The sequence below is a fragment of the Nipponia nippon genome, unplaced genomic scaffold (genome assembly GCF_047370975.1).
Source record: "Nipponia nippon isolate SJK-2023a ecotype South Korea unplaced genomic scaffold, ASM4737097v1 scaffold_12, whole genome shotgun sequence".
Lineage (NCBI taxonomy): Eukaryota > Metazoa > Chordata > Aves > Pelecaniformes > Threskiornithidae > Nipponia > Nipponia nippon.
The window spans coordinates 3211967-3232420 of NW_028262313.1; the positions used below are offsets into that span (position 1 = coordinate 3211967).

Genomic DNA, 20454 nt, shown 5'->3' on the forward strand with positions numbered 1-20454 from the left:
AGCTTTCCCTTCTTACCTACCAGAGCTCTTATGACTACATCCGTTGTCTCCCTTCTGCCACTTCCCTCCATCCTCTTCCTCACTTTCACCTTCAAACAATGACATTCTGCTGCCCATAGCTGCATTCCACACGCATTTGCTTTGCAGGCTTGTGTTTGGAGGGGAAGCCTCTAATGCTCTGGTTCTCCTATTTAGTTTCATAAAGGGAAATCTGCTGAAAGCCATCCCCATACACTTTGGTACCCACCTATGACAGCCTTCAAGCACGCTCATGTTCACTTGCCACAGCTCAGCCAATTGACAGTAGGCTGGTAAGCTACAGTAAGTTAATTATAGTCCTGATCTGAGAGAACGAAGCTCTGTCTTTGTGTCCTCTCTTCTTCTGGAACTAACAGTAGCACTGGTTAGCACCAACCTGAATGCTGGCTTTTGTCACTGCAGCATTAGTCCACAGGAACCAAGCCAAGCAGAGAGACCATCTTTTTGTGTTTGAAACTAATGATTGGAGAGTTCGATCCCAAAGCACCTACTCTAATTAATTAAACTGTAGCAACCCCATTACGACAGTAAGACAAAACATGTTAACTCGCTTCTTTCACAAGAGTTTAACCAAAGGCATTGCGTACCTTGCATTTCTGACACTCTACATCCATGGACGTTGTTGGGTTCATTGCTCATACGACAAGCAACGACTTGATCAAATTTACTTGGCTTGACATGTGCCCCACAACTATGTCTTTTATGAACTATACTGTCGGGTTCCTGAGGAGGAAAAAGAATACAGTACTCCTCCCTCTGCTGTTTAGACTGAACATCATGTCCCCAGGTCTGGCCAAGAGCATCCCAGCAGTGCATAACGTTCTGTACTAGACTCAGCTTCACTCAATGGGAAAATTAAGAACGGAGACTAAAAATAAAACAATTTTTTTTCTTTTAAGTGCTTGAGAAAGTGAGCATCTCTTTAGCTGTCAGCTCAATTATTTCTGTTAGGAATTAATTTGCTGATGTTTCCACAACTACAGCTTTCCAAAGCCCACACAAGAACAAATTACAGGGGGGAGGGGGAAGGGGAGAGGGGGGGAAGATTTTTTCAGATTATTTACAGTAGGGGTCAACAACTGGGAAACATGGATTGTACAAGAACTACTGCAAAATGACAACCATTAACATGTTATTCTATAGAACGTTTAGATACTATGAGTATTAGATTTAGATACTATGAGTATTTTCCAGCTGAAATCCAGCCAGGTTTTCTTCTATCCAGTGCTCCGTGTTTAGTCCAGGAACATCAATGATGAAAATCTAGACAGCGTTACATTGTGTGAACTATTAGATGTACACCGATGATACTTGATTTTATATTGCCTTTGGCCTAGTCAGTTCATAGAATTTAAATGATCTGAATTCTGGCTAGCATCCGCTGTCGAATGAGTAAACAGTAAATCAAACTTCAGACTTCATTAGAGAGTTGAAAGTCTGTTTTCCTACAGACCTGGTATACCACATGATGCAATCAAACACATTGTTATCTGTCAAGCATCCAAAAATGAACTAAATGACTCATAAAAGCAATAAATAAGATACGGTCTCTGCCCCTGAAATACCTTACATTGTGAAATTAAAACAAGACCCCCAGAAAGACTAAATCCTGGGGAACCAAGTTAGTCCTGTAATGGAAAGGAAGAACATGGGTTGCACAATATGGTAAAACACACAGACACACTTCTACAAGGGAGTAAGGGTGGACCTTCAACTGCCCACAGCTGCATTAGGCTAATAGCCCCTGTGCACGTTTCCTCCCCGCAGAAAATGTGAGTTACCTTATTCAGTAATTCTGTTAAGACGTTTTCACACTGTTCGTATTTCCTTGGGCAGTAGATTCCAGTTTTTCCCCTGGCTGAAGGTGTGTCTACGTCCCCACTTTTAGTGTAATAACCTACAAATCCCTGAGGTTGTCGTACGACACTCCCGAGTTTAACTGGGTCTTTGTTAGATAGCAATCAACAGGCATTTCCAGCAAATCAGTGCTAATATCTCTTCTGACTACCAGTTGTTCACATACAAATAGCTCAATACAGTTGAACTTTGAAAGCTTTAACTTTAAAGCAAAAAAAAAAAAAAAAAAAAAAATCCTAGTTCTGTTCAGCAATAACCAAAAAAATCATAACTGCAGAGCGTACTCAGCAGGCATCCCTATGATTTACAATACAGCCTAATAAAATTATGCCTCATGGAGAAAAGGGAAGAATCTTACTCTACCCCACCATGCCTGGCTTGCGCGACAGCCAGCAGCTGCTACTGAGATAATTTGCAGAAGGCAGAGTGTATTTCAAGAATGCATTGAAACATTCAGACACGTCGTACATATATATGACCATACACATGAAAAGAAATACATGAAATAATTACAGACGCCTCCATTATACTTACTGTTTACATTTTGCGATTAGGTACTAAGCCTTTTATATTTCAAATATACATGGATTTATTTTTTATTAGGAAGGTCTAGCAGTTGTAACATAAACAATGCTTTCCCATTCTGTTAATTCAGACTTGCTGAGGTTAATCACATTTAAAAAGTATAGGTATTTGGACAACACCAGGCACAGAGCTCCAAACTTCTACTTTGGTAATAACAGCCAAGGAGTACTCCCGTGGCACTGGGAACTGACCCTGCTGGTAGGGACTTGTCCCTTACTAAATCACACCCTCAGCACCTGACAAGTATATCCAACGTTAAATGGCTCACGGTACCAAAGAAGAGTATTGATAACTACTTTGAAACAGAATCAGCTAAAATTTTGCACTGTTATGAAGTCCGAAACTTTCACTATTGCCAAAACCATTTTTGCATTTATAGCCATTTTTAAACATTATTTAAAATTATCCGAGAACCATTCTTTATCCAGGACTCAAATGGAGGATGTGAAGAACAACTATTCAAATTTTTGTCTTATCTCCATTGTTCAAGTCTTGACATAGACTTCCTCTGCTGTAATCTGTCTGAAGTCTTCCCTCAGGACAAAAATCAATGTCCTGATACGCTTTGCACCATTATAGAAGGATTCCCTACGCCTTCCACCACATATGCTTCATGTACCCTAATTAATCTTCATAACCACTTCACTTAAATGAGTGATACTTTCAAACAAGACACTGAAGCATAGCAAGGTCAAAAATGTTCAGCAGTTTTAATGAACTGATTCAAGATGCCCAGGACCATATTTTTCAGAGTACCTACATATCAAAAACATAGCTCCTGTTGATTTGCTCTAGTCAGACTTGTACACCTTTCTTAGCACTTGTATGTGGCAGCCTCAAATCACGTACCTAGAAAGCCACCACCACGCAAATTCTGACAGCCCAACCACTTTGCTTTGTACGCCTCACCTAGCGACACAAAACACCACGATGGTCGGCATCAGCACGGAATTGATTTCTTGATGACAGTGTTCATCCCGCTACCAAGAGATGATCCCTGTTCTGCAGCCCCCGTCAGGCCTATCCATCAATTCTAACAGCTGCCAAAAGCGAGGCAAGGACCCTGCAGAAAACTAAGCTCTTCAATATCTGCACAGTCTCTTCCTCAAAGCAGGCCCCTCAGGGGCACCTTAACGAGCATCAGTCATGGAAGAAAAAAAAAAAAAAAAGGTAGATTGAATGTATGTACGCCAAAAAGCACACATACGTACAAGGGGACGGGAAGATGTTTTGTTTAGCATTTTATAACTTTTATGTGCTCTAATCTGCAACCTTAATGTTTTTTCAATGTTATATTCTGAAAAAAAAAAACCAAAACAAAACAAAAACAAAGTCTCCCACGTGGCATCGTACTGGCACCTGCACGATTCATCATCAGCTACAGCCTTTACATCTACCACACAGACCTCTGCCATTTGAGCTGAGTACCTGATAGTAACAGTATAGAGCCATCCCTGATGTATAGCGCTACGAAAGGGGACAACACACACTTACAGCTTGGCCAAGTATCTGCAGATTTTCACTGAGAAGGAAAGGTTACATCTCTAACACAAAAGCAAATGTCAGCTTTCTATATCAGAACAAAGAACTGCTAGAATTTAAAAACAAAAACATGAGGGGGGGAAACAAACAAAAAAACCCCAGAACACACTAGAATTTTTTAGCACTAAATAAATAACATTTTTCTTTAGTCTTGGGCACAGAACTGGCAGACCTGTTTTTGCTTACGCTTTAAAAATACAAAAAAAGAAAAAAAAAATCAGAGTCGAATGGACAACTAGCATGCAAAATGTCAGCCCAAATAGTTAATATTTGGAAATATATTAAGCAGCTGAAAACATCTTCTGATGGTATGTGTCAGGCAAACTTAATAATAGGCAGCTGAGCCACGTGTGCCTATAATAAAATTGCTATTCTTTTGTGATTCCACAGCCAAAGAGTTAGTGTAATTTGCCTACAGACACAAATCTTCCAAAATAGTCTTTTCAGTATTAGTATCAGGACCAACCAACTTATCTTAAGAATACATAACATTATATAAATGCCATTTTTAAAGTAAGAAGTGTCCACCAAGCTTAGAACAAGTAATACTCTGTTAACAGCAATAAGACTTCATAAGACTTCATAAAACTTCAGAGGCTTTAATGGATTTCCTTTCCAGACATTAATCAAACAGATTTTCCTTAGTGGATGTAGAAAGCCCCTGCACCACTAGGTACCAAATCAATACTTTCACGCTAGTAAACAAGAATAAGAAATAAACCTGGTCAGAAGACAGTAGACACCGAAATCTCAATTAATAAAACGTTATTTTAATATATTCCTAGAAACAAAAGACTTAACTTAGACTATCGCAGTGGTATTTCTCACCAGAAGTAAAATGCAAAAGGAAAAGAATCTAAGTGAAAGGTACTCAGCATTTTTTCTTTCAGATGCAATAATCGTAAGGCCAGTCTAATTTATCCCAAGTGATGTGTTATTCCCTTGGCAGTCCAAAAAATTTCTCCAGAATCAGGCCCCGGGTATTCTCTGCTACTAGCCGTATTCTTTACAATTTTGTTTTAAAGTACCTATACTACATGACTAGGCTCAGCGGTCCAAATAGATGGGATAGAGCAGGTGGTATCATAAAAGGAGTCACATAAAGTCTAACAAATAGAAATACTCCCTTATGTTAGCACACGAGTGAACTACATTTATTGGCCCTTAACAGGACAATCCTTAAACCCTCCAAAGACCACCCGATTCATGCTCCCTCTTGGATAATTTCAACAGAACCTAATCCTTTTACTACTGAATGCTTTACATACAGTACAGCTCTTTGCAGTTTACCAACGGTTTGCACTCAAGTTAGCGTGGTTCAGAGCCGAGACCTATTTTCACTCATGAAAAAGCAAACGTACACTGAACTGGAGCTACTCTGATATCCTATTGACTGAGTATTAGCAAGCATCTGGGGAGAAACAGCAAGGAATTGTCACCTCACAAGGAACTGGCAGTAGGGGGGGGCGGGAAGGAAAAAGGCTCTCCCTGCCTTCCCAAATGCAAGTCTACTTTTAGTGTTCTCATCTGCCAGAACCCAGTACAGAAGGCAACGAATACTCCACACTAGCAATGAGCGTATCTTCAGCCAAGAGGTAAACCCACACAATAAATAGTGTGCAGAAGACTTCAAGCATATATAGATACATATATGTGTGTGTATATATATGAAAAAAGCCTTTCAGCCCCGTATTTAAAAGCGTACATGGTTTATTACCATCAAACGAGGTGTAAAAAAGCACAGATCTTGGCTGGCTAAAGTTGAGAGCAACACTAAGTGCCCATAGACTCTGCCTGCCTTGAGAAATCAGTTCCTGCTGTAAAATAACAGACTTTAGCACATTCTGTAGAATGACATCACCCAAAGCGGCCTGCCAAAAATCTTACTTTTACATTTCTTCAACAAGAAGATTTCCTTTCACCACTCTTTTTTTTGAGTTAGTCAATCGTTCAAAAATACAAAAGTTCTAAGTATTTCCAGGCCTATAGATTAGCAGCTTTCAATACAGGCAAGTGACTATGCCTTTTAAAAATGTTGTGTATATATATGTATCTTTTTGCTGGTTCTTTTTAGTAGATTTATATTTGCAACCGTGCTGAGCTAAAATAATACAAGTTGATGTAATTTCCATACTGAAATGATTTTTTCCTTTTGATTTATCACTATCCCACTGAAGAATACTCCATTTTATGTGAACAGTGAAAGTATGTCTACCCATTTAGCAAGTTGCAAGTAATCCACTGGAAATTACTGAACACAAACAATAAAATAAAGCAGTCAAACGAGAAAACTTTTGCATTTTCAAGGAAGCTGTTTAGAGCTCACTGGATGACAACTACAAGTAATGCATTCTACCCTTCCAAATAGTATAAACAAACAAACAAAAAAGTCACTAAGTTAGTTGCAGAAATTATGGTTCTTTCACTGAAATGTTCAAGATAAGCTCTTCACTTTTTCACTTCTGATGAGGGATTTGCATCTTACCTTTGTAGAAGCCACAGCTGAAGTACGCAGTAGTTTTGTTTCTTTGGTACTCATTATTCTCAGGTGCTACTACTTTCTCCATCAGTAAGTTGTAAAAAGTCAACACCCTCACTGCAGAAATTGTGTCTTCATTACTAGGTTTGAACCTAAATAAGATAATTCAATATTAGTTAATGCCGTAAAGGCTGGGATACTTTCCCTTTTGAAAACCTTACAAAGGAGAAAAAAAAAAAAAAAAACAACCTGCAGGGTGTTCAGGCTACGAGTGCAAGTTCTGTCACATATGCAACCCAATGCTATTTCTTTGGCTTATAAAAATAAAAACTTTCTCTTTTGTAGTTCTTGTTTTTAAGCAAATGAATAGAAAACTACTGAAATCCAGAATTTTTTTTGGACAGGAGCTGAACTAGTCATAGTCCTGAAATTGAAGCACTTCTGTATGGTACAGAAAATAAAGCAACTTCAGAGAACAATTCAGTGTTATCAAGGGGAGAGACAAGATAGTCCAATGCAATTTTTTAGTGTTTTAATCCAATGCTGCAATGTCTTAAACATTGCCAAAATTCTCATACTCCTAACAAATAGTTACATCTTGTATATGTGCACAACATCTTTCAAAGACAGAACTTTGGAGGAAACAATATTCATTAGTTATTTTTCTCATTTTCCACAATGACTTTTTAATACAGATTGATTACATTAGGAAAAAGTAGAGCAGATAATGAATGCAACTGTTTTGGTTTTATTGTAAAGTAGCTCATATCTAATGTTCTCCAAGAACATATGTTGCAGTGCTCATGCAAGAAGTATTTTAAAAGGTTACTTTTTATTTATTTCTTTATTGTTAAAGAGTCTAGGCAATAGTAAATTAAGAACTCCAAATTTGCACTGAATTAATTGGTCATCTATGACCACTTTTTAATGTGAACCTTGAGAAACTTCCACAGTTACTTTGAGTTATGAGTAAGTGAAGAAGAAGAAGGTTTTAAGAGTCTAATTTCATGATGTGCAGCTCTTCCTTCTGTATGCCATCCAATTACAATTACCCTAGGCATGCTTTCTATTGCCTGTCTTCAGATGATTGATAAAAGGCTGATACCATGAAACCAGCTTTCTGTTTTCTTGTGACAAGGAAAAAAAGCATGAATTCACATCATATTCAAAAACACTGATCCCAGTACGGCTCAGTGAAGCGAATGGAGTCTTACATAGGCATAAAATGAACTCTCATTTGTTCTATTAGCTCCGCAGTTCCAGGCAACAGAGGATCAATTTAGATTAAGTATGTTTATACAATGGAAGGTATTTTTGAAATACAGAGGAAAAAAAACCACATGGGTCTATAGCACAGAGAATGGAAGCTTTGATTCAGTTCTGTATATGATATAATATTTAGTAGAATTACAGTCGCTTTTGAAGTTAAAACAACATCCTTGCATTTACAGTGGCTTTACTTGCAGATTGTAGTCCTCTATCTTGAATGGGCATCACGGCAAGGTAAGATTAAAGACAAACTTTATAAAACACCATTTTGTGGTATTAACTGTAGAAAAAAGAGGAACTTTTCCCTTCAATACTTGTCAAGGCTGCTATAAGAACTTCAGTGCTAACTGCTCAGGTTACACATAATCCTCCAGCTGCGAGGCGACAATTAGCACCAAAATCTCTAGAAAAGCTTTCAGCTCTCAACAGGTGCCTCACCATTGTGTTCAGGTTTAAATCAAAATCTGCCAGAGTGAATGTCCCACCTCCTGCCACCCCTCCCCTTTGAAACAACTCTTATTACAGCCCCTATCAGAGCGGCTCCACTCTCATTTTCTCCAAAAAGACCAAACATGACTTTCACTCTTTTGTTTGAGTGCTTTTTTCCATTATCCTTCTCCATCTCTCTGACTGAGAGATCTGAAGGCAGGAAGTGGAATTTATTTGTTGTGTATTGTGAGTCTACCACTTGTCTCCTGACTGGTGAAAACAGGAGCAAATCCTTTGAGAGCCGTATAATTATACTGACAAAAATCAGAAAGTCTTTCCATTTCTCTAGGCAGTTTCAGAAATGACAGTCCAGAAAAACCTCAGAAGTACCTCAGTCTGTAACATTAATATTGTATCTGTATTAAAGTGTGAATTACAGATCTGAATTTCTCTGTAATATTGTGCATTATAAAATTTCCTTCCCTATCAAAAACCATAAATATTCTTTAGATTAAAATTTGTTTCTGTCCTTCAGAACACTTCTCAGAAATTTTCTCTTTTTTTCCAATGGAAAGGCGCGCTCTATCCAGAAGGAAAATTTACTGGGAAGAATTCCCTCCTTACTAGCCAGTCAAGCTTTTCTGATCCAGTAACAAACACTTTTTGGCAAAACGAGCAATTTATAATGAAGAAAAAGAAAATGGTTATGAGACATATCAAAAGATGTAGTAAAACATGATGGCACTTAAAAGAATAAAAAATCTTGACATTTGATCTGACTTGTTTCCATTTGGAGACTAAGATTGATAATACAAACCAGATATTTCTTTGGTGCAATTCAGTTTATAAAGTCAAGTTTCCACAACACAATGAGAAAACAGCAAGTAGATTAATCATACACGATTTCCAGTTTTGCTTTCTGCCCTGCATCTTGCGGAGTCCTTTTGCCATTACCTTTCCGGGCCATGCTCTTGACTGCTCCTCCCAGTTTTTTGGCTGCTTTCTGATTTCTTTCCGCTTCCTGTGGACAGATCCCAGCAGTTCCCACCCTGCCCCTGGCAATCAGTCCCCAGGGAACTCAGCTCCCAAGACTCACGGCCGATGAACTGTAATTTATATCTCTGCAAAAACCCCACGCTGAAGGTTGCATGCGTGCGAACACTAGCCATGTTGCTGGTACAACAGCACTCAGTTCTGGATCCTACTCTAACCCAATGACCAAGTGGTACAGGGGATTTGGATCACGGGGTTATACAGATCTGGAATAATCAGCATGCAGTCTGGACCTACTGCAGGACAGCACACCCTCCTGGAGCTGAGACTTGCAACCTGTTTACCATGATTGTTGTCTAAAGTATTTCTGCTCAGGAGAGTCTCAGACAGTATTGGACTCTGAAAAAACCTAACGATGTGACAGTTACTTGGAGAGAATGGTATCTAAATAGTGTGCTTGTACTTGCTAAGCCTTTAATACCAATTTTGTATTATTTTTTTCTCCATCAATTTAAATTTAGTAATAATTAATTCCTAATTGTGCATTTCTTTTTTCCCCACCTTGGATCTGAAGCCTCCCCTGGATCAGAAGTGATGAATACCATGGGAGGGAGGGTCACATAAACATCATATGGCCACAGCTTCAGTTGCATGTGGAAGGTACACTACCTATCATAGCAGCCATTATCTCACGGTCATAACATGGAAGTAGCTCCCAGTTATGCTGCAATTTCCTGCCACTCCTTTAGGATGGCTATAATTCATCTCCTGTATTGAAGCTGGTAGCTAAAATAACGGCAATCTTCAAAGTCAGTACACTGTGGACATGGCCTTACCCAAAGCAAAAAAAGACAGAGAGGTCTGCTTGGAACAAGGGACAGCTTTGGTAAAGCAGCTTTTGAAAAGAGGTGCAGATGAGACAAATCAGTCTGAGAATATCAAAACAGAAGACCAGAACAGAGAAGAAAAATCGATGTCGCTGACAGTTTCCCATTGGCAGGAATAAGCTCCTGTACTGAAAGAAGTATATTCACGTAACTGCAGCAAATCTAGTTTTCGCCACTCTGTTTAGTAGAATTCATAAGATCCAGTTCTACTAAGTAGCAGAATTAAACTTTTTCTTATTAAAAAAAAACAAAACAAAATTCAAAGTCTTAAATTTTCATAGCTCAAAATTGACTCAAACAAAAATGGCATAAATACTTAAATGTAAACAGCATATTCTCTGTAATTGCCTTGGTGCAACTAGTATCACTTTCAAGAGGAAGGCTTGGAGTCTTTCATTCTGGAAACAGCTAGAATGATCATGGACGACTTCATTTTTTTTTTTTTTCTCCACATTATTTTAAAGGTAGTAAATTCATTGACACTGATCTCCTCCTGTAACATCCTTAGGTTTCCACAAAGCAGCAAATTCATACTGAAAAGAAAATCTTCACCTAGATGTTTCCAACCTGCTTTCCCAGAGAGAGGTTTTGTGAATAACTTGACATGGTTGCAGGATGACACAGAGAGATTGCCCTGCCTTCTTACTTCATTAGGCAGGTAATCAGCAGAACACACGCAAAGCCAAAAAGATAGGATTTTGACTCCCAGCCATCCTAGCTTTCATGCCAATTACAAAGATTAGTGGACAACCTGAAGTCATCAGTATATGTTTCATTGGTAAATACTTATCTTTTTTAGGGATTCACACTGGCTGTAGCACACACCCTATACAGGAAGACGAATTTCACTTTGCTGAATTGTTATCAACAGCTTAGGATTCACTAGGAGCCTTAAGTACAAGCCAAGATTTAATTGTCCTAGTTCTTCAGTAATTGTAATAAAAAGTCAGGTCTCTGATCCAAATTGCTTACAATCTAAACAAGAATGAAAACAGCAAGGAAACACTGAACAAGTATTGACCGCTATAGACAGAAGTAATCTCAGGAAACCAGAAGCTTATTGCTGTTGACTTTTTGTGCAAGTGAAAGAAGAAAGTTAGATTTATTTTGGGGTGCTTCTAAGGCGCCTCTCCAAAACAAAACGTAAAGGAAGCAAAAGGGAGAACAAAGGTACTTTATCTGGAAACGCATTGAACAAGTGACAGGGTCATGGCTCAGCACTGAAAGAGGGGTAAAAAAATAAGGAAAAGACAATAGAAGTAAAGACATCAGAAAGAGAAAGGAAGAAATCAGAAAGAATCTATCTAGGGAAAGAAGTGGACAAAGGACCAAAGCAAGTTTAAGGAGTGAACTGAAAGCGGTGCAAGGATTGCTGGACTTCAGGTGTGCAATTCCACTAGTTTACAGAACTTCAGCTGTTTCGCTGAGGAGAGAGCAGAAGTGATGGATGCCGCCCAGTGTAGGATAATCCTAAAGTCAGAGAACATATGCTTTGAGTTTAATCCAACTGCAGAATCTGGCAAACACGCTGCATTTATACAGGCAAATACATCAACTTTAACTTTTTAGCAGCTGTGCTACCCTTTAATTTCTTGTACCCTGAAGTGTACAATTGTACCCCTTTCGCTTACCTCTAAAAAGCGGATCACTTAGAACAGCCCAGCCTTTCTATCTGAAACCAACTAACAGCTCTTGCCCACTGGAATTTTCTTTGGGATGTACTGTTATTTTCCACTTGTTCTGCCCATTTTCTTCTTAATCAAATGCACATTGAAGTGTCTTCCTAGGAAGGCTGAGCCATACCAGCAGGAACCAGGATTCTCTAGCTCAGCTGGCAAGCTTCTCCCTAGGAATCCCAAATTATCCCAGATCCAGAAAGCCTCCTCTCTTTCACAATTCAAGCTTCTCCTCCCAGACCCACCAGCTCTCCTAGCTCTGCTCTAATACCTCCATGCATTTCAGCATTAACTCTACTCAGTATATCAGAGCCGACTGCCATCAGCAACAGTAAAAGACCACCACTAATTGCACTTTTCCTTCCAGCCCTCAGCTGAGGATTTTACTCACACACCTCAGGTCCCTGCTCTGGAACTCTCTCCAGCAAAGCCAAGCTGCCAGGCCTCTTTACAGAGTTCAGCAGGAGGCAATATCTACACCTCTCCCCCCAAACCCAATCAGGCCTTCACACCAATTAAGCTTATTGACACCAGGTTTTATACATTCCTTCCCAATGACGGCACACGCTTTCTTAAAGCGAACAAACCTTTTAACGTGGGAGCACAGCACAAGGTCCCAAAAGGTAAAGCAGTCAGCTCTGGCACAGCAGCCCAGTTCCCTTAAGCCAACGGGCAGAAAAGGATGTTGCAACAATGCTGTAAAAAAGGAGAAAGCGTTAATTTTACACCTGTTGTTGTTTTCTTCCCCTGGCAGCTGAGGGACAGGAGGAGCTGCATGGAGGTGAGGAGTGCAGAAGTGGGAACCCGCGTTTGAAGGCCGCTGGGGGCAGGAGAAGGGCATTTGCCGGGGGCAGCAAGTACAGAGGAAGGTGAAGCCAGCTCCACTCCTGGCCCCTTGCTCCAGGGCCCCTCCGGCTGCCCACCCCGAGCCCTGCTGCTGCAGGGGGTAGGGAGGAGTGTCCCACAGGTGACAGGAAGGGAAAATTCCCCCAGCGTCGTTTAAAAGAGGAGCGTGGGCCCACCACCACTACACATGAACGAGCTGAGAGGCGACACTGCCTGCTTCCTGTGCCTCAGGTTTCCATTTTACAGACGCCACTAGTAATACCTCGCTGTGGCAAAGCTCTTCTGTAAGCATCAGCTGGCTGGTGGTAGTTCTGATTACGGAGGCATTTCCCAGGCCAGCTTCTTTTACAAATGCATTTATTCTCTAGATCATACAGGAATAAGCTGCTGTACATACGCTGCAGGCACCTGTAAATCATACCTGCAGAAAGCTATTACCTGCAGGCCTGGTTTTTTGTTGTTTGTTTGTTTTTACAACTCTTGAACTTACACAAACCCCACTGACACGGGGCTCAGTGCCCCTGAACACCAGAGCACAGGTAAAACTCAGCCAGCTCCTCATTAGTTAAAAAGCAGGTGTCCCCTGGCAGTGTCCCACGGACTCATCGATGCAAGTGATGCCTTTGGAGCACAGACCGATCTTGCATCAGAGGCACATCTTGTGAATGCAGCACATTTCTGCCTACCTCCAGCACACGGAGGAAATTCATCTGGCGGAGAGCGTCGGAAATGGTCTTTGTGCAGCACGTCAAACAGGCTTCCAGTATTGCTGCACTGAGACATTAATTTCAATCTTGTTTGTTCAGAAATGACTACCGCCTGGTGTTGCCAAGAAAACCCGGCTCTCTGAAACGTACAAGCTCTCATTATTTATTAAGATATTTTTTGGCGCCTCTCAAGCTTTGCATTTTGTTTTCATTTATCAGACTGAGCACTGGTTGGCTGTATACTGAATGAGACCATGACCCCTGATTCACTCTTCCACCAATTCTCTTCATATCTCTTAATTGTCTTGATATAGCCAGACTTCTGCATGGTAATTAATGTAACTGTGAACTTCAACACTGGAAATCCTAAAATGATTAGATTTCTGGAGGGTGAATGAACCAGTATCTGCAAATGTAATGGTATGTAGTGGTCTGAGCGCAGAACTTTAGACTGTGAACCACTGACTTCAAAACCTGGGTCTACCTTGCTATTCCATCTCTGTCCTTCTCTTGGCAGTAGAAGGAGAATCTATCTCTTTATTTACCTACCTCCCAAATTAGGGGAATAAATCTTGAATGTGACATACGTGCTAACACCGTAATTAGCAGGAAAGACTTTCCTTGTTCATCTCAACATATTCAACAACAGATGCCTATCACTTTAAAAAGACCAATCAAAATTTAAAAACATATATTCTGGGCAGAATATTTTTAAAACATAAAGTATTCAAGATGGAATTGTCTTGACAGTGCCTGCTGTAGAAAGACTGAGGCCAGCTCATTTTGTTTTAAAAATTTAAATGGAAAGCTTGTAGGACTTGCTTTTGTATTTTTCTGTTATACAATAATAAAAAAAAAAAACTGTTATAAACAAAGAGTTTTCTTAGTGCTGGTAAATTAAGCCATCATTTGTAATGCCCACGAGGGGGAAACTTGGGATTTACTGCTTTTGGATCCAAAGTGCCATGGAGCATTAAGAAGAATCCTGCAAAGCTGCCTGACCTCGGGCTTTGTGGAATTCCCTGTCTCACAGCATAACGAGGCTACAGCCCCGCTTCGGCCTTGTAGCAGTACCTTGAAATAGGTCCCACGGGATTTTGGCCCACAGAGGGTAGAAAGGTGGCCGCTGTTTCGATCAGCTAATCTCTAGTTATTGTACAGTGAAACGTTAATTTATGCAGAAGAGGCGAAAGACAAAGATAATTGCCAAAGCAAATCAGGATGAATGTTTTCTGTAAAATACACAGACAGAGCACATATAGAGAAGTACAAACCTGAAGCTCTTACATGATTTCCAAGGTAAATTCCAACAAGCTTCTAGGGAAAGCAGAAAATAGCCCATCATGTTGCCATAGCAAAAGTGAAATTGTCCGAGTTTTGCTCCAAACATTTAACATCATCAGGATTTATTTTCTGTGTGTTGTGAGACCGCAGATGCAGGCTGTAAGACAAGAAATATTCCACAACAGGAAAAATAACTATTCCATAGCATCCTATTCCAAGAGAAAGATATTTCAAAATTCAGGCTTATTTCAGTCTTACTTTAAAAATAAAATATAAAGAGAATCTGGATATTTTATGAATACATATGTTGGAGCCAGGCTAAAAATGTTGGTTTTCTTGTTCTTCAGACTTTCAGTTTCAAGCAAACAACTAAACAGCACTTGCATATGCCACAAGCGTCAGCCTTTCTTTCAAAGCTTAACAAGAACAGAGCTGGATCTCATCCATCGTTTTCCAAGAGATTAGGTCCCAAAATCCCAGTATCACATCTTGTAGAGTTACTGATATAATGAAAACCCAAAATTTTCCATCCATAAATACGTTAACACCCAGCTCTGCCAAAACATCGACTTTCTCAGTCGAGGAGTGTTAAATGATGCATGAGCATAGTTTTATACTCAGACAGATACATGAAATAAAATCATAAAATGTTTTAAGGTCATCCTAGGAAAATGATAGCAAACATGACTGGAAAGTACAGACCGATTCCTTGAGAAATTATCAACTAATTTTTAATCTTTTCATGACCATTATGGAAAGAGCTGTCTGCAGAGTCGGTCAGGATGGTTTGTCACTGTAAGAACCTGTGCTGCTATTTTATGTTGCTACTAAAGAGCAAGTCTGCAGGACCAAAACTTTTAAGACACCTGGTCTCTCAGCCACCCCTCTGACTATATGGTAGTGATTTTTTGACAACTGAAAACCAGCAATTACCATGCCAGCTATCTGTGAAGGAAAAAAAATATTTGCGATTCGGGCAAATCATTAGTCACATGAAGAATATTTTAATTTTATAACTTGACTCCCTATGTCAAGTAGGTAAAAGTAGAGACAGTAAGTCAAATGTTGTTTGATTTTTAGAAAATATTCAACAGTTCTAAGGTTTCATCTTTAAAGTGGTAATAAGATCTACTGGTTTACAAAGTGTAGCTAGTATGCATGCGATTCATTTCAGATAGAAACAGTTATATGAGGGCCAGGTCTTGAGGAAACAAACGAGTTACAGAATTGATAATTTGCCAGTTCTTCGGGGTTCAAGCCCTAGGTGAAGTGGGAACGTAAATATGTCACAATATAAATTTTCTGCTGGTGTATATGAAATCACTTTAGCAATCACAGAACAGTTTCTGGTGAACAAGCCCCTGCCGTACAAAACCATACTGCTGGCTTTGAATGTCCTTTTTGCTAACAGTCTTGGCAGCGAAAGCGAGGACTCACTGATAAGAAGGGACTCTTATCTCCAGAGGTGGTCCTCAGGTCAGAGTTGAGGAATGTTGGCTGGATAGCATGGTGAGCATGTGCTGCCGCTGCTGCCTAGCATATGTTTATCTGTTTCTTCCATGAGCACCTAATGCTCCGTGACATAATTAGGACCAACAGTATAGCTATATACAAAAAGAACCAAATATTTCAGCAACACCAACATCAAGAACTACACTACTAAGAAATAAAACATTTTTGAACCTCAGGAGAAGAATTAGAATGGAAATAAACTCTCAGACATGAATTTTGAATTCATTTTAATTCAAATTAATTTAATTAATAATGGGAGAGTTTTTCTGAAACTAGCAACTGTCATATTTCTTGCACCTTTTTCCCACTATTGGAGGCAGAGTGCCAGCCTAGATGAACAAAGGCAATTCCTACGCCATTGCCAAAACTCACACGCACCTGTAAGAAGCTTATACCTGGAGATCATTCTTAAGTTTCTAACTGTCAGAGTTATTTGAGCAGCAGAAAGCAAATGCGGTCACTAAGCAATTGCAAACCCCGTTTAATCCAGAAAGACAGAACAAGCAAACCCAAGTTCTTTTTAATCAAAGGCTGAGCCATCCAGCGTGACCATCTGAGTGCCATGCAAGTGACAGGAGGTGGCGGGGTCAGAAGCAGAAACCCCCTCAACAGTGACTGTGCTTACGGCACAACGGGTTGCACAGGTAGCCGTCGGGACGTTACCTGGAGATTGCCACTTTATTAGCAGCAACGGTGCGTGAGGAATGACCTGCGTAGCCCTTGGGCCCTAGGGAAAAAAGTATCCCAGTAGCTAGAAAACAATTTTCTTGTTTTTTACATCTGATGTGAGGTCACTCAGACAAAATATACCTAACTGTAGAAATTTGTACGTCTCTTGTTTTAAGTCATCTGTAGAAAATCTAAACTGAAATCGTCATGATTTTTAAGCACTTGGCAATATTGCTTCTCTCTTTTTCTCCTTCACTGAGCAGAAACTAACATACCACTGTGTCGATTAAGGTCAGGCTTATCTGAACAGTCTCTGAACTACTAATTTTTCTCTCTCCCACATGTGAAATCCAAACCTGTTGAAACTGGCCTCTCTTTCCACAAAACAGGATGTGAAATGAGGGCTGGTAGCCCTGAAAGCAATGAGAAAACTCAGAAGTTTGCTTTTGTTATGGTGTTAACAGTCGAAATATCACAACAGATTTTTAATATACCAAATAGTCACGGAATATTACAAGATAATACAAATCCAGGACATAAAAAATCAGAAATTTATATCTGTGACAAATGATGTACTTATATACAATTTACACATGCATATACATATACAAATGTAGTGTGTTTGTGTGTGTATCAGGAACTAGTTGTATCTACCTGCATATATGTGAGCTGTTTTCTTTGCTTAATATCTTTTGTGCACAAAAATAACCAGCTGTCAGGTCCTTAGAAGAAACTGCCACAAAAGGATAGTATTTAACAAAAGTATTCTTACCATACAGCCATCAACTTATATCAGGGTCCAACTATGAAAATAATTATTAGACATGTAGTAGGGCTTTGATAATGGCTTTTAGAATGTGACTGTAAAATTAATTTATGGTTTGGTATACCATACTTACCACAGTCATTAAAATGCAAAAAAATCAACATATTATGCATACCTTATGTTTATGTGAAGGAAAAGGCTAACAGAATGTATATCTATAATTTTCTATGCCTGTGTCCTCTTGTATATTCCTCTGTTCCAGTGTTTGCTACTTGATCAACAACAAAAATGTTTATTAAGTCACTTTCAAAGAAGTACATGAGTACGCTTACAAATACAGTGCTCTGTTTGTATATCACATGCATACAAGCTTCTGCATGTATTTAGCATATACGTATGTGAAAACATACACAGTGATGGTTTCAGACATACACATCACGCGCAAGTCATTTCATGCACACAGCTAAAAAATTCGGAACAAACAGCTGCAGTGTCAAGGTGCTGCTTGCTACTTGCCCAGCCTTGATACATTTTGCAAACTTCTTGCGTGTTTCCAGGATGTTCCTACTAATCCTATTGAAAATAAATGATCACAAATAACCAACATGACCTTTAAAATGAGATGACCAATATTTTTAACTATTTAAACATGTTCTATTCTGCACTTCAGACAATTCATCAGTTAACTTTTGCAGGCCATCATGGTAGTTTGTGATCCAATTATGTAAATACTTTTTTAAATTTTTCTGTTGTGGATTTCTGAGTTATGCGGGCTGTTTACATCTGTACAATACTAGCTTTCCTCCAGAGGGACAGTCTGGGTGTCTCTTAAAGGGAATGCCTGTTGTCTTATTCAGAATCAGACATCACAGACAAGCAAAGACACCATCGTTTTGGACATAGAACATGAAGTGATGATTAATCTTTTCCCTGTGCATTCTTGTCAAATGCTTACTTCACCTCTCACTTTATTCAGTTCTCAAAAACAAACCATCTGGTCTACAGGTTTGTTTTGTTTTGTTTTGTTTTTTTAATATGTTGCCTAATTTTTGTTAGTCATGAAGAAAAGCTGAAACCAATGGTGATGTGACTGCACCAGGTGCCTGACATTGCATCATGCTAGACATTATCTTGCAAAACAGTCAAATACTTATTTTGGCTGAAGGTTTTTTTTTTCCAGAGTAGGAGTGGATATTCTTACACACACACATACACGTATTATTTTCTATTCTACTAGACAGAGGGCCATGAAATTAAAGAGAATGATGCTTAATAAACAAATAGAAAAATGTGTTCTCCAGAAAATGTAAATATCAGTCTTTCACTTGTACTTTCCTGTATCAAAATTATGTAAGGAATTCCCTAATTCTGTACATAATATACATAGTCCTCAGTCTACATAAACTGCTCATCGACATAATCGGATATCTTACATAATGACAGGCACAAGCACGGTTCAAGGTAGGAAAGAATAAATGGGTAATATTATGTCAAAAAAAAACCCCAGCGCTTACAAAGAAAGACTGTCTTGAAGCTCTTAAGCACACTAAGCCATCTGGCCAAAGATGAGAAGCACTGCCTTTCAGGAAAAGCAACACTTTGCTTTGATATATGGACTTGTCCCACAGTTAAAATTTTATTCATTACGCAGATGTTGAGTTAAATCATTACAAATAAACAAGCCCATTTCCCTATCTGGGCATTCTTCTACCAAATAAAAAATGGTTTTCTTTGTCTCAGGTGAAGTCCCCTCCAAAGTGACATGTCCAGATAACAGTGTTTACTTGAATGATTTTACCATGCAATTATGCTGTTGTACGTTCACAGCTTAGCTAAGAGATCCAAGATCATTCTGTTGCCATTGGACTATGATGTTGGACAGGCACTTGCAAAGGAAACTTCATCTAACCAGGGCGCTACATCTTGATTATCTCAGCCATCTCTCTCATGGTGTGATGGATCATCTCTGTCTTTCCTTTTTGGCTACACAGGGAACCTAGACAAACAGATATCTAATTTTTGTCTGAAACTCAGGTTAAGTGTCCGATCCCTTTTTAAATTGGCTGCTGGAAAAGCAGTCCTTCTCTGAAAAAAATGTTAAAAAGTATCAGCAGGAATTACATTCAAAGTGCCAGGACCTTTTGTTTGCAAATAAAAGCTCTTGGCCCTCTCTTTTTTGAGACCTCCAATAGGTTTGTATGTTCGTGTTGCACATTTTCATTAAATTCTAAATCAATGCTTCTGCTTCTAGGACTGTATAGAAGTTGAGACACCCTTCTTGTTCTTTTGTTCTCCTTCACAACAAACAATCAGCTAAATGATTAAATTATGCCCAAGCCCACACATTTTTGTTAGCCAATAGTTTTTGGTATTAACTGTCACAGTACGTACACTGCTTTTATAGCCTTATTTTTATGTACTCTCTTGAAATTATATGTCTCTTTGGTTCTAAATCAGTGATTAAACTCTTAGCACTATTAAACACCTTTAGTGAAGGCAACTTTCAAAGGACTATGCAGTGACAGTATAATGTTTCACTGTGAAATTTGGGACTGTGGAGCCATGACAGACACTGTTACACAGTAAGTTTGACCCTAAATGGCAATCCAGGACAGATAAAAATAAATCCTTCCTCTATCTTTCTTCACCTTCTTTCTCCCCTTTTCTTATTTTTCAGGTTTATAATGACCTGCATCATACATAAAAACAGATTATTCCACTTTCTCACAAATGTTACTGGATTTGTACTATACCGCTATTAGAAGAGACATTGATTTCAGGACTTTCCAAACACAGTGTAAAATGAGAAAGTAGCCCCAACTCTGTGAAACTAATTCCTAAACAAAGAATAAATGAATAAAATTAAAATACATGTAGCAAAAAGAACTATTATAAAAATTACAGATTTACAGCA

The 20454-nt window shown here is 39.1% G+C and overlaps 1 protein-coding gene across 3 annotated transcripts in view; it reads right to left on the reverse strand.

The window, feature by feature from the left end:
* The window catches only part of LOC148056647 (uncharacterized), a 190101-nt gene that overhangs the window by 99442 nt on the left and 70205 nt on the right, over nucleotides 1-20454 (reverse strand). For all 3 annotated transcript variants that reach the window (XM_087748396.1, XM_087748397.1, XM_087748398.1), the window contains exons 5-8: nucleotides 14584-14750; nucleotides 13289-13448; nucleotides 12344-12452; nucleotides 6509-6654 (exon numbers count right to left, since the gene is read on the reverse strand). In XM_087748396.1, coding sequence (XP_087604522.1) covers nucleotides 6509-6654; nucleotides 12344-12452; nucleotides 13289-13385 — 352 coding nt within the window. In that variant the 5' untranslated portion in view covers nucleotides 13386-13448; nucleotides 14584-14750. The remainder of the gene's footprint in view (nucleotides 1-6508; nucleotides 6655-12343; nucleotides 12453-13288; nucleotides 13449-14583; nucleotides 14751-20454) is intronic.